The sequence below is a fragment of the Jatropha curcas genome, chromosome 4, assembly GCF_041381405.1.
Source record: "Jatropha curcas cultivar XTBG-Jc1 chromosome 4, XTBG_Jcur_1.0, whole genome shotgun sequence".
Lineage (NCBI taxonomy): Eukaryota > Viridiplantae > Streptophyta > Magnoliopsida > Malpighiales > Euphorbiaceae > Jatropha > Jatropha curcas.
The window spans coordinates 24,823,273-24,837,167 of record NC_143154.1 but is presented as its reverse complement, the minus strand read 5'-3'; the positions used below and the strand labels follow the sequence as shown (position 1 = coordinate 24,837,167).

The following is a 13,895-nucleotide window of genomic DNA, read 5'->3' as shown; positions in this document are numbered from 1 at the left end:
CCATTTCTTCTTGTTATTATTATTAATGTGGCTATTAGTTATTGAAAATAATGAATATAATAAATCTATGATTAATTATTAAAAGAAATAAATAAATATATGTATATTTATTTATGCATACATATGTCTATTTAATTCTTAAAGTTTTCTGAATGTACTGTGCTTAAGTGGTTTCTGAATTCAAATTTGTCTCCCGTAATTTCTCCTCGTGCTCCAATTTATAATATTAAGAAAGTCCACTGTGTCGTATGGAAAATTCAACATCCTCCTCTACCTTTTATTTAGTTATCCAAGTTCCAAAACGGCAGCTACTAAAGTCAGTCACAACAACTCTGAAGGAAAAACAGATGCATCACTCTATTTTTGGGTTGGAAGGCAACCGAAGCCGGACGCTATTGCAGGTGACTGCTATGGAGGCTGGCCTATCAATCCAAAATTGTAAGTTACCAAGAATATATATTTGGACCCTATTGCACAGAATTAGCTATTTTAATAACCGTCGGCTGTTCTATTAATGTTTTGTCAAATTTTAGAGGAAATAATATTTTATAATATATTATTTCAAATTCTAAACATTAAATTATCCAAAAAATGCTATAAATAATAAAATATAATATTTTAACCTTAGTGAAAAGGTTAAATTATCAGAAGCTAATAGAAATTATAGTTTCATCCAAATTTGTTTGTATGAAATGAGAAATTACTATCAAAATCTCCATAGATCTTTTCAATAATAATCTCCTTTTTGTTATTTATTGTTTTGTGTTTTTGTATCTCCATCAGATAAAAATCAAGATTTAATTTAGATTATTATTAATAATAAATTTATCAAATACAACAAGTTAATTCGCAATAAGCCTAAAAAAAGATTATAGCACGAGGGTGTTATATTTAATTTATTTGCTACATAGTTTTATTTTTTTACCTCTGAGTCTTGCAACGACTTTTGTTGTCCATGTTTATCACACATTGTAATTAAAAATGTATATAGTACAAAAAAAAATTAGGTGTTGTGATTCAACAAAGTCCGGCAAAAAATATATAAAGCAAATATAAAATTAATGGAATTTTATAAATTGAATTGGTAGTTGAAGATTGGTTTATTACCATCCTCTATTTTGAAATTTCAACTCGAAAATATACGACAAGTTCCGTATTTTTTGGAACTTGAAAATAATGAAATATATTTTTCAGCAATTTATTGTTTGAAAACAAACCGAGGAAAATGATAATTCTATTTTATCAAATAAACTCTTACAATTATTGGAAGAAAGCTATCCGTCAGCGAATCCATAATCAATCCAACCAAAGTTGATTTTCAACTGTGTGCGATTATATCATGTTCAAGTAGGTCCTCTGATTTTCAATTTTCCAAAGCAAGACAAAATTGCTTATTTTGGTTCATTGGATTTGCAGCCCCAGTGTTTGATTAAATTCTTCAAGGATGACTGACTGACTTCTGTTTGGTTTGTAAGAAAATTATTGCGTGATACTTTTTGGTATCTGCTTCAATTTGAACAAAATGAGCAATTATATTAAAAACTAGAAATTTCATATGAAGATTAATTTAAGAGCTCCTAAGTAGAGGCAACAGGTCCATGTATGGGTGCGGAGAAAATAGAATGTTGTCTTCATATCAGAAAAATGATAATTAGTAAAATATTAAATAATAAAATTGGTGAAAACTCTTATAGTCGAAAATATTTAAATTCGAGATTTCTCACCATTTACACAAATAAAAAGATCAATCAGACGATACATGATTGATTGTTATTTGATGAAATTATTTAATATTATTGTGAAGGAACAAATAATGGAATGAAGACTTATGCATGATGCATGTGAAGAATTATTTAATATTATTTAATTTTTTCATTGATCTGTCATGTAACATATGCATGAGATGGCGTGGTAGTTTTCAAAGTAGAGTTGTAGCTTAATACGAGTTAAGTATAATTTTTATTTAATAAATAAATTAAACTAAAATTTATTATGCAATAAGTGAATGTTCTATATGGCTAGAAGTCTATATTCTTAATTATTGCGAACTCTATCTTCCTGATTTATGTAATTATAGTTCCATTTATGTAAGATTTATTAAAGTTTCATTTATATAATTATATATATGTGGTTTCTCATGAATAATAAATACACCCTTGTATTCTTTTTCATATTTTGCTTTCTATCTTTTCTCTTTCTTTTCTCTAGTTTTATATTATTTTATAACAAAATTAATTATATTTTAATTGGATGTTGATGACACTAACGAATGATTCCGTGGAGTTATATTTAATTCATTGATGATCGATCACCAAATGAATTAACAAGCAAATGGGCTTTTGATAATGATTGTACTGCCTTTGATGGCTTTGAGACTCTTGTATTTGATGGCTTTGAGACTATTGTAACTGCTGTCAGTAGTACAAAGTGTATAATAATCATTATTTATAGTCCCAAATGAAAATAAAAATGAATTAACAAGCAAAGATCAAACCCAACCTATAAGACCAACAACGAATTATTTATGGTTAGAAAGGAAAACTGAATCTATCTCGACTTTAACCATTAGGCTAAGACTTTATGTCCCATGGTCTCTTATTCGAAAACCACTTAAGTCAAACATTAATATATTATACTTCTTCCGTTCCATTTTAATAACAGTAAATAGATATTTTATTTTGTTCAATTTTAAGTTTTTATTTGAAATTTTGAGACTATATTAATTTTTCAATTTTATTTATATTTATTAGGTGTCATTTATTTTTATATTTACTTTTAAAAAAGACAATTTAGACATTATATTATATATTTTTAGAAAATCTGTAACATCCCTTCCCGGTCCACCCGTTAACTCGAATGAACCGAACCGAGACGCTACAAACTGGTTGACTTTATGGCCTGTCATGCTGATATAATAATGGATACAGACTCTTATATCATGCTGATGCTGTTTATATTAATAATGTATTTAATATTTACAAGACATGATACTAGTTTGCAAAATGAAATGGGCCCAACTGTGTGCCCTGTACATGCCATGAAAAGGATAGACAAAAAATACACATCAAAATGAGTAGCTACCCTGAAGACTGAGTCTTCTACAGATGAACTGCAGCAGTTGTAAGCCGACTCTCTACGGTCCAGTCTCAAAACCTGCGAGTTAAACAGGTAACTCGCTGAGCAAATAAAGCTCAGTGGATATCTCAACTTATAAAGAAACAAATAAGCACATACATATATAGAAAGAACCATGTAAACACATGTGGATACTTAAACATGTAAACACATATGGCACGTATAAGCACACATATCATGATACTTTCATTTTACCTTGATGATCTTTCTTGCTGTTTATTATACTGTATGATTCATGCAATGTTAAGTTAAGATATCTGTATGGCTCCATAAGGTTATAGTGAAACCGAAGTGATAAGAAAAACTGTATGAAACTGGATGAAACTGTATGCTTGGCTGCTATGGCCCATATATAATCATATCCACTCAACGGCTTGTAGCCGGAGTACCAAACTGTATGGGGTGCAGATCTGCTATCCTATGTCGCGACATAGCCTTATCTACATGGTTTCTACCTAACCTCAATGGAGCATAATGTTGGTATGTCAATAGTATAACACAACAGCATATTAATGGTTTCACAACTTCATAAATCATAATGTTTACTTGGTTTCACATCATTTGCATGCTTGCATGTTGTTTTGATGCATGTTCTAATGTTGTCTTTTTGTTTTAAAAAGATTGGAGGCATACAAGTTGAGCAAAGGAATTCAATTGCATAGAAAATGAAGTCCAAAAGAGCATAAAAACACAAGTCGCGAGCGCGCCTTGAAAAGTCGCGAACGCGAGAAGCACACATGAGAGTCAGTGAGTTTACAGGCCAAATTCGCGAGCGCGCAATGAAAGGAGATTTGGAACTGTTTCCTGATTTGTCTAGGCATCCAAAGGAGATTTGGTTGTGGGGTTGTACACATGGATACGTGCTCTCTTACCTATGCTAAGTGGTAACTTGAGCAGTAAGCCACAATCTGGCGACTTGATTTTGCAGTTGGTTGAGAGGTTAGACTCTATTCATATCTTATTTCTTTTGCATCTATGACATCACTGCATTGTTAATTTTAATTCTCACTTGTCTCTTTTTTAATTTCATTATTATTTTATTTGTGGTTTATTATTAGAATATTGTCCTTCCCAAAGGCTAGGTCTATTTTACTAAATGGGGCTGTTAAAAAGGGAGAACGCTTAGTGCCTCCACCAGCTCTTGAACTTTTGATGAGAATCACCTTTCCAGCTCCATCAGGTCGAGTGAAGGTGGGTGTTTTCAGTGCCTGTGTATGTGAATGAATAACAGATCCTTAGATCTGAGACAATTTTTTATGCATGTCCTTTTATAGGCGACTGAGAGGCTTGAAGCTGTTTATCCAACTTTAAAAGAAATTGCCCTTACTGCTTCATCTGGAAACAAAGCAATGAAGCAAGTAACTCAGCACATATTGAATTTCACACTCAAAGCTGCCGGAGATGGTGGTGAAGCTTAATACATCGCTTTTAAGCAACTAATTCTTTGTCTAAAACTGTGCCAATAACTTGATGACTGATGCTGTTTGTAGGTATACCTGAACTATCAAAGGAAGCCAGTGATGTTTTTATATGGTGTTTGATGCAAAACCCTGAATGTTACAAGCAATGGGTGAGCATTTTATGATTTTTTTTTTTTAAAAAAAAAAACAAAACAAAAGTTCATTGCTAGAGTTAAGAGTTGTCTATTGATACACACATTATTGACTTGTGTTTCTTGTATGTGAAACTGTTTGGTAACAGGACATGTTCTATCTGGAGAATCTTGAAGCAAGTCTAATTGTTTTAAGAAAGCTGTCTGATGAATGGAATGTGTATTCTGTTAAACGTCCTTCTTTCGACTCATTGAGGGAAACTATAAAGAGTTTCAAGCATAAGGTAATTTTTTTTTTTTCAATATTAGAGGTGTGCTAAGGAGATTGAAAAACTGAACATGAGAATGTGGTTAATTGGACTGTTTGTTTCAGTTTCAATTTTTTAATCTTAGGAACTACATATATGTTTTTCCAACAATTGCTATTGATTTGGTAGGCTCATCAATTTTAAGTTCTGCAATCATTAGCTTGAAACTCATTATTCTTAGCTATCAGTCACTTTCTACCTTTGATTCATTTTTTTTCTTTAATTATTTTTTTATCAAGTCTCTTATCTCTTTTAGATCTATTTCTGTTGTTTTATTTCTTTTAACCAATCTTCATCTTCGTTCTTCAATGAAGCTTAAATCGCTCATGTAAAACATTTCTTTGTCTGTTCTCAATTCCTCATCTAGATTTTTTTTATCAAACCTAGTTTCTTTCAATTACTAATCCACAATTGATGTGTAAATCAATGTCATTGCTGCTAATCTTCTCTGGCTAAAGTTATTTCCACCATTCACTCCCATCCTAACTATTTCCTTGATTTGGCCTGTCTTCCATGCTTCTGTAAATTTTTTTTTTCAAGTCTTTCTTTTTTCTTAATTGCATTTAAAATTGTAGATCACCAATATATGATGATTCAATAATTAGGATTTAAATTTCTTAAGTTGTTTGGTATAAATGAATCATTTAGAAATTATAAGATTTGGTTTAGTTGTGGTGAATTCTGTGAGATTTTAGTTTTTAGCAATGAAATGAACATTTTCATTTATGTCAAATATAAAGACATAAAATTTCAAATGAAATTCATAAAAATTTTTGGAACTCATTTGTTACCAAACATAGACTTAAATGTAATTTTCAAATTTGGAATTATTGGTGGTTTTGGAACATTTGGGTTCCCTTTGCAGTAATGAGGAAAAAAAACCAAGAAGAAACCTGATATCCGGAAGTTTTTGGTAAGTTGTTTCAGTTGTACCGTGCCAAATGCACGCCTTTTAGTAGTCTAGACAGGATAAGTGGCCATGTTCTTCTTATAGTTTAGTACTGAACTGAACACAAACTCACCATTTGGTTTTCTTGAGCTGGTTAATTCAATTGCTGTAGAATACTAAGCATGTAATTGTCAACTTCTCAGTGCCAATATTTCTTGAATTACCAAGGGGCAGCAGCTAAACATGCCCTCTTATAATCCCCCAACAATGGAGGAGAGGAATTTTTTTTTTTTTAATGTGTTGCATTGTCATAATTCAATATTTCTTGAATTACCTTTGCATTGTCATAATTTTTTTAACTTCTCTTTTTTTTTTTGTTAAAAAAAAATAATTTTTATGTTTCAATTTCTATAGAATGAGGAAGCATTGGCAAATGCAGAAGATGCTGGACAAGTAGCCTGTGACATCCTACCGAGTCGAGTCTTTGCATAGTCGAGTCTTTGCATAGAGTCGAGTTGAGTCGAGTTGAACCAAACCCGGTTGGGGTAGAATGGGATTATTAGTGGACTTACTTGATTGAGAGAAAAAGAGCAAAGTGTAAGGATTAGGATTTAATGGCATTAAAAGAACAAGCTTGGGTATTAAGTTATAGCTTTTTGACAATTGAGGTATCATTTAGTAAGTTTCCATCATTTATCTTGATTTTGTGATGGCCTACCCGCAATCATCAGTTCACTTTCCCATTGTTTATCTTTATCGTCATCTTCTTCATCTCCTTCATTTCCTTTATTTCTCCATCCATTTAGGCAACCTCAATTCTCTCCAAGTAAGTAGAATTACTTGCAGCTTATTGTTATTCAGTCTCTATTTGAGTGATATTGTAGATAAGTTGTAAGAATTTTGATGTGTATAGGAGAAGGGAGTTCAAAGAGTGTAGAAAAGAGAAGCTAAAGAAGAGTTCAAGCTTTTTGGAGTAAAGGTTTGATATCTCTTGATTTTTATTATTGTCTTTGCATGAGAATTTGTGTGGTGTGTTGCTATTGAGCCAATATATTGCTTTATGTTGGAGAATGGTAGTGGTGAGAAAACAGGGGAGGTATTGAATTTATGTTGAAAACAGGGGAGGACTTCATCTTGATTTTGACCCTAGTTAATGATGGAATTAGGAAGTGTCATAGAAGAGTTATTTGTTCCTCTATGTGTTAGCTTTGCATGGGTTTTTGAATCACCCAAATTGGATTTGTATATTGAGAGATATGACCAAAAGAGTGCAGACTGCGCAGGCTGGAAACGCGTCGCGACCTGGCACTGCGTAGGCTGGAAGCACGTCGCGCGCTCGCGACTTTGCACTGCGCGCGCACGACTTTCACTTCAAACTCACTGACTCTCATTTTGCTCTTCTCGCGCTCGCGACCTTGCAAGACGCGCTCGCGAAGTTGGCCCTTGGCCTGGAAGCGCTCGCGACTTGCGTTGCGCGCTCGCGTAGTTGGCATGAAAACTCACTGTCTCTCATTTGGCACACTATGCGCTCGCGACTCTCAAGTACGCGATCGCGACTTGTGCCTGATAACACACTGTCTCTTATTTTCCGCATCTCGCGCTCGCGACTTCCACAGGCGCGCTCGCGACTTGGCTTTTCCTGCATTTTTGGACTTTCTTTTTCTATGTAATTGGGTTCTTTGCTCAACTTGTATGCATCCAATCATTTCAAAACAAAAAGACAACATTAGAACATGTATCAAAACAACATCCAAGCATGCAAATGATGTGAAATCATATGAACATTATAATTTATGAAGTGATGAACTATTACTATGATGTTGTGTTATACATTTGACATACCAACATTATGCTCCATTGAGGTTAGGTAGAAACCATGTCGATAAGGCCATGTCGCGACATAGGATAGCAGATCTGCGCCTCATACAGTTTGTTACTCCGGCTACAGGCCGTTGAGTGGATATGATTATATGGGCCATAGCAGCCAAGTATACAGTATTCATCCAGTTTATACAGTTTTTCTTATCACCTCGGTTTCGCTATAACCTTATGGAGCCATACAGATATCTGGACATAACATTACATAAATCATACAGATAAATGAAAGATATCATGATATGTGTGCTTATATGTGCCTTGTGTGCCTACATGATTCTTTATATACAAGTATGTGCTTTATTGTTTCTTTCCTTGTTGAGATATCCACTGAGCTTTATTTGCTCAGCGAGTTACCTGTTTAACTCGCAGGTTTTGAGACTGGTCCGTAGAGGGTCCGTTTACAACTGCTGCCGTTCATCTGTAGAAGACTCAGTCTTCAGGGTAGAAACTCATTTTGTTATTCTTTTTATGGCATGTACAGGGCATACAGTTGGGCCCAATCCATTTTGTAACTAGTATCATGTCTTGTAAAGATTATAGACAGTATTAATATAACAGCATCAGTACATTATTCCTATAAGCAATCTCAGCATGATATTAGATTCATTATACATTATGATCTCAGCATGCTAGTATGTTCATATACAGGATGATTTCAGCATGTCAGTTCATTCAGTCAACCAGTTTGTAGCGTCTCGTCTCGGTTTATTCGGGTTTACGGGTGGACCGAGAAGGGATGTTACAAATTTTGGTATCAGAGCCCTAGGTTCAGTTTCCCTGGGCTTGCATTCATAAGTCAGTATAGTGTACATGCCATGACTACCCTGATGAACTAAGCAGTTGTTGTTCTTTTAGGAGGATGTCACAAGAGGGTGAGAGTGAGTCACACGCCTCCAGAGTAGTGGAGGGTGAGGCTCCAGCAGCACCAGGTCAAGAGGCATTATTAAAGCAACTTGCAGATACTTTTCGACAGATTGCAGGGGTGATGCCTCAAGCACCAGTCGTAATAGAAAGAGAAAGAAAGCCCCCACTGGAGAAACTTCGAAAATATGGTGCGAAGGAATTCAGTGCCAGTAAGGATGATAGTCCAGAAATAGCTGAGTATTGGTTAGATGGAACATTGAGAGTTCTGGAACAATTGCAGTGTACACTAGAGAACAAGTTGATTTGTGCCACATCATTGCTAATAGATGAAGCATATACATGGTGGACTACTGTTCAGCAGCGAGTATCAACAGAGCAGCATACATGGCAATTCTTCTTGGACGAATTCAAGAAGAAGTTTATCACAGAGGCTTACCTAGATGCGAGAAGGAAAGACTTCTTATACCTGCGACAGAACAGAATGTCCGTTTCAGAATATGAAAGAGAATTTACCAGGCTCAGCAGTTATGGTAAGGGGATAGTGGCTACAGAAGCCGAAAGGTGTAAAAAGTTTCTGGAAGGCCTGAATGATGAGATTCAGATGGGAGTGGTAGCTTCCAGATTCAGAGAGTTCTCAGCTTTGGTAGAGGCAGCTCAGGAGATAGAGCGAATTCAGGCCAGTCAGCGTACCAGGCGCCAGCGGACTCAGCAGAGGAGAGACCAAACTCAGAGTGCACCTAGTAGCTATCAGTCAGAAAGTAAGAGATTCAGAGGTGCTAGTAGTGCAGCTGGTTCTAGACCTTCCTTTAGCCAAGGCGCAGCTAGGGGTGCTAACATGCCAGCGGTATCAGTTGTGGCTAGTTCCGCCGGTGGTAGTCGAGGTTCAGGCAGAGGAACTGGTAGAGGCACCAGTAGAGGTGCAGAGACAGCCGGTTATCCTTTTCCACTTGTGAGCATTGTGGCAGACGGCATGGTGGAGATTGTTGGTTGGTGATTGGTAAATGTTGGCTATGCGGAGCATCAGACCATCAGAAGAAAGACTGTCCTAAGAGGGCAAGAGTTCCTACACAGTTCATAGCAGGCAGAGGTAGAGGTGAGAGCTCCGGAGGGCAGAGACAGCAATCAGAGACTGTGGATAGACCCGATACTAGAGGTCCAGCCAGGGTTTATGCTATGCGAACCAGGGAAGAGGAGGAAGCTCCAGATGTAATAGTTGGTGAGTTTTCTCTATGTGGTCATACAGTTTATGCTTTAATTGATCTTGGATCATCACATTCATACATTAGTGTACCTAAACCTTGGGTTAAAGAGTTAGAAGTTGCATATGTGAGTCAGGGTATGGTAGTTACTAATCCACTAGGTGATGTAGTAAAAACCCATACAGTGATCGAAGGATGCCCAATTGTTATACATGGAAAAGAGTTTCCAGGAGATCTTATGGAGTTGCCATTTAGAGAATTTGATGTTATTCTGGGTATGGATTGGCTATCCAGACATCAGGCTATAGTTGATTGTGCAAAGAAAAGAGTGACATTATATACTACAGCAGGGGACGAGATTATAGTAGTTGGGAAGCGGCGAGAGTTTCTGGGAAATGTGATATCAGCCATGGCAGCAAAGAGATTAATTCAGAAGGGTTGTGAAGCATACTTGGTATGTGCATTACAAGCAGAGAAAGAACAGTCAAAAGTGCAAGACATACCAACAGTGTGTGATTATCCAGATGTATTTCCAGAAGAGTTACCAGGATTACCACCAAGGAGGGAAGTGGAGTTTACCATAGATGTCTATCCTGGAGCAGCACCAGTATCAATTGCACCTTACAGAATGGCACCAGCAGAGTTAAAAGAGTTGAAGATTCAGCTGCAGGAGTTATTAGACAAAGGCTTTATCAGACCCAGTGTATCACCTTGGGGAGCACCAGTATTATTTGTAAAGAAGAAAGATGGATCTTTTAGATTGTGCATTGACTACAGACAACTGAACAAACTGACAATCAAGAATAAGTATCCATTGCCTCGCATTGATGATTTGTTTGATCAATTAAAGGGTGCAGGTATGTTTTCTAAAATCGACCTCGGGTCGGGATACCATCAGGTGCGGATAAAGGAAGAAGATATCGCTAAGACTACATTCAGGACCCGATATGGTCACTATGAATTTTTAGTCATGCCATTCGGGCTCACAAATGCACCAGCGGTTTTCATGGACCTCATGAACCGCGTGTTTCATTCATATTTAGATCAGTTTGTGGTGGTGTTCATAGATGACATTTTGGTCTACTCCAGAGACAGGGTTGAACATGATAAACATTTGCGTATCGTACTTCAGACATTGAGGGATAAACAGCTGTATGCCAAGCTCAGTAAGTGTGAGTTTTGGCTGGAAGAAGTTTCTTTCTTAGGACATGTGGTATCATCTTAGGGTATCAGAGTGGATCCTAAGAAGATTGAAGCTATTGTTAATTGGAGACCACCCAGAAATGTTACAGAAGTTCGCAGTTTTCTGGGTTTAGCCGGTTATTACAGAAGGTTCGTAAAGGGATTCTCTATCATTTCATCACCTTTAACAAAATTATTGAAGAAAGCAGTTGTATTCCAATGGGATGATAGATGTCAGCAGAGTTTTGACACTTTGAAGAAAAAGTTGACTGAAGCACCATTGTTGACCCAACCAGTGTCAGGTAAAGACTTTGAGATTTACAGTGATGCCTCTCATATTGGGTTAGGATGTGTACTTATGCAAGACAGGAAGGTGGTAGCTTATGTCTCCAGACAGTTAAAGCCACATGAATTGAATTATCCAACCCATGATTTAGAACTGGCAGCTATTGTTCTAGCATTCAAAGTATGGCGGCATTATTTGTACGGTGAGAAGTGTTACATTTACACAGATCATCAAAGTTTAAAGTATTTACCAACACAGAAAGATTTGAATTCAACACAACGGAAATGGATGCAGCTTCTGGCTAATTATGATTATGTCATTAATTACCATCCGGGCAAAGCTAATGTGGTAGCTGATGCCCTTAGCCGGAAATCATTATTTGCTTTGAAAGCAATGAGAATTCGCATGGAGTTGCAACAGCAGGGAGTGATTCTAGCACAGATGCAAATACAGCCATCTTGGGTTCAGGAAGTTGCAGAAGCACAGAAGAAAGATGCACAAACAGCACTATGGGTGAAACAAGTACAGGAAGATCATGGTGGGAAATTCAGATTGGATAACAGTGGAGTCTTATTCTATGAAGACAGAGTTGTTGTACCGCAGATAGGAGAGCTTAGACAAAAGATTCTGCATGAAGCTCATAACAGTCCATATACAATGCATCCCGGTAGTACCAAGATGTATCAAGATTTGAAGAAAGGCTATTGGTGGCCGGGCATGAAGAAAGACATCGGAAATGTTGTAACAAGATGTTTAACATGTCAACAAGTAAAAGCAGAACATCAATTGCCAACAGGGTTGCTTCATCCAATAACAGTGCCAACATGGAAGTGGGATCAGATCACGATCGATTTTGTTACTGGATTACCTCAGACGCAGCGAAAGCATGATGCAGTATGGGTGGTTGTGGACAGATTAACTAAATCTGCACACTTTTTACCAGTTAGGATGGACTATTCTCTAGACAAGTTAGCAGAAATTTATGTTAGAGAAATAGTTCGACTACATGGAGTTCCATCATCCATTATATCTGATCGTGATCCAAGGTTTACATCGAAGTTTTGGGGTAAACTGTAGGAAGCATTAGGAACGAAATTGCATTTCAGCACTGCATTTCATCCTCAAACAGATGGCCAATCAGAGAGAGTCATACAGATCCTGGAAGACATGATGAGAGCATGTGTCATAGAATTTGAAGGCAGTTGGGACAGATATGTACCTCTCATGGAATTTGCCTACAACAACAGCTATCAATCGAGCATTAAAATGGCACCATATGAAGCATTGTATGGTAGACAATGCAGGACACCTGTGTGTTGGACAGAACTTAGTGAGAAGAAGATTTTGGGTCCAGATTTGGTTAGAGAAACTGAAGAGAAAGTGGAGATCATCAGAAAACGGCTGAAAGAAGCAAGTGATCGACAGAAGTCTTATGCTGATTTAAAGAGAAAGGATATTGAGTACTCGGTCGGTGATAAAGTATTTCTGAAAGTTTCACCATGGAAAAAGATCCTAAGGTTTGGACGAAAGGGTAAGCTTAGCCCTAGGTTCATTGGTCCATACGAAATTGTTGAACGTGTCGGACCATTAGCCTATCGCCTAGCATTACCTTCAACCTTAGATCGGATTCATAATGTCTTTCACGTATCAATGTTAAGGAGATACAGATCAGACCCATCACATGTGTTATCAGCAGAAGAGATTGACATTCAGCCGGATCTCACTTATGAAGAAGAACCAGTTCAGATCCTAGCAAGAGAAATGAAAGAATTGCGGAACAAGAAAATAGCATTGGTAAAAGTTCTTTGGAGGAATCATAAGACAGAAGAAGCAACTTGGGAATCTGAAGAAACCATGCGACAACAGTATCCGCAGTTGTTCACAACAGGTAAACTTCGAGACGAAGTTTTTATTTAGGAGGGGAGAATTGTGACATCCTACCGAGTCGAGTCTTTGCATAGTCGAGTCTTTGCATAGAGTCGAGTTAAGTCGAGTTGAACCAAACCCGGTTGGGGTAGAATGGGATTATTAGTGGACTTACTTGATTGAGAGAAAAAGAGCAAAGTGTAAGGATTAGGATTTAATGGCATTAAAAGAACAAGCTTGGGTATTAAGTTATAGCTTTTTGACAATTGAGGTATCATTTAGTAAGTTTCCATCATTTATCTTGATTTTGTGATGGCCTACCCGCAATCATCAGTTCACTTTCCCATTGTTTATCTTTATCGTCATCTTCTTCATCTCCTTCATTTCCTTTATTTCTCCATCCATTTAGGCAACCTCAATTCTCTCCAAGTAAGTAGAATTACTTGCAGCTTATTGTTATTCAGTCTCTATTTGAGTGATATTGTAGATAAGTTGTAAGAATTTTGATGTGTATAGGAGAAGGGAGTTCAAAGAGTGTAGAAAAGAGAAGCTAAAGAAGAGTTCAAGCTTTTTGGAGTAAAGGTTTGATATCTCTTGATTTTTATTATTGTCTTTGCATGAGAATTTGTGTGGTGTGTTGCTATTGAGCCAATATATTGCTTTATGTTGGAGAATGGTAGTGGTGAGAAAACAGGGGAGGTATTGAATTTATGTTGAAAATAGGGGAGGACTTCAT

At 36.6% G+C, this 13,895-nt stretch overlaps 1 protein-coding gene across 1 annotated transcript; it reads left to right on the top strand.

Annotated features, from left to right (window-relative positions):
• Positions 1-3,956: 3,956 nt before the first annotated feature.
• LOC149497040 (uncharacterized) lies at positions 3,957-6,376 on the top strand. Its single transcript, XM_089719999.1, has 6 exons — positions 3,957-4,074; positions 4,194-4,326; positions 4,410-4,539; positions 4,626-4,705; positions 4,837-4,971; positions 6,299-6,376. The coding sequence occupies exons 1-6, from the start codon at positions 4,010-4,012 to the stop codon at positions 6,374-6,376; spliced, it is 621 nt and encodes a 206-aa protein (XP_089576125.1). The 5' UTR covers positions 3,957-4,009.
• The last annotated feature ends 7,519 nt before the right edge of the window (positions 6,377-13,895 follow it).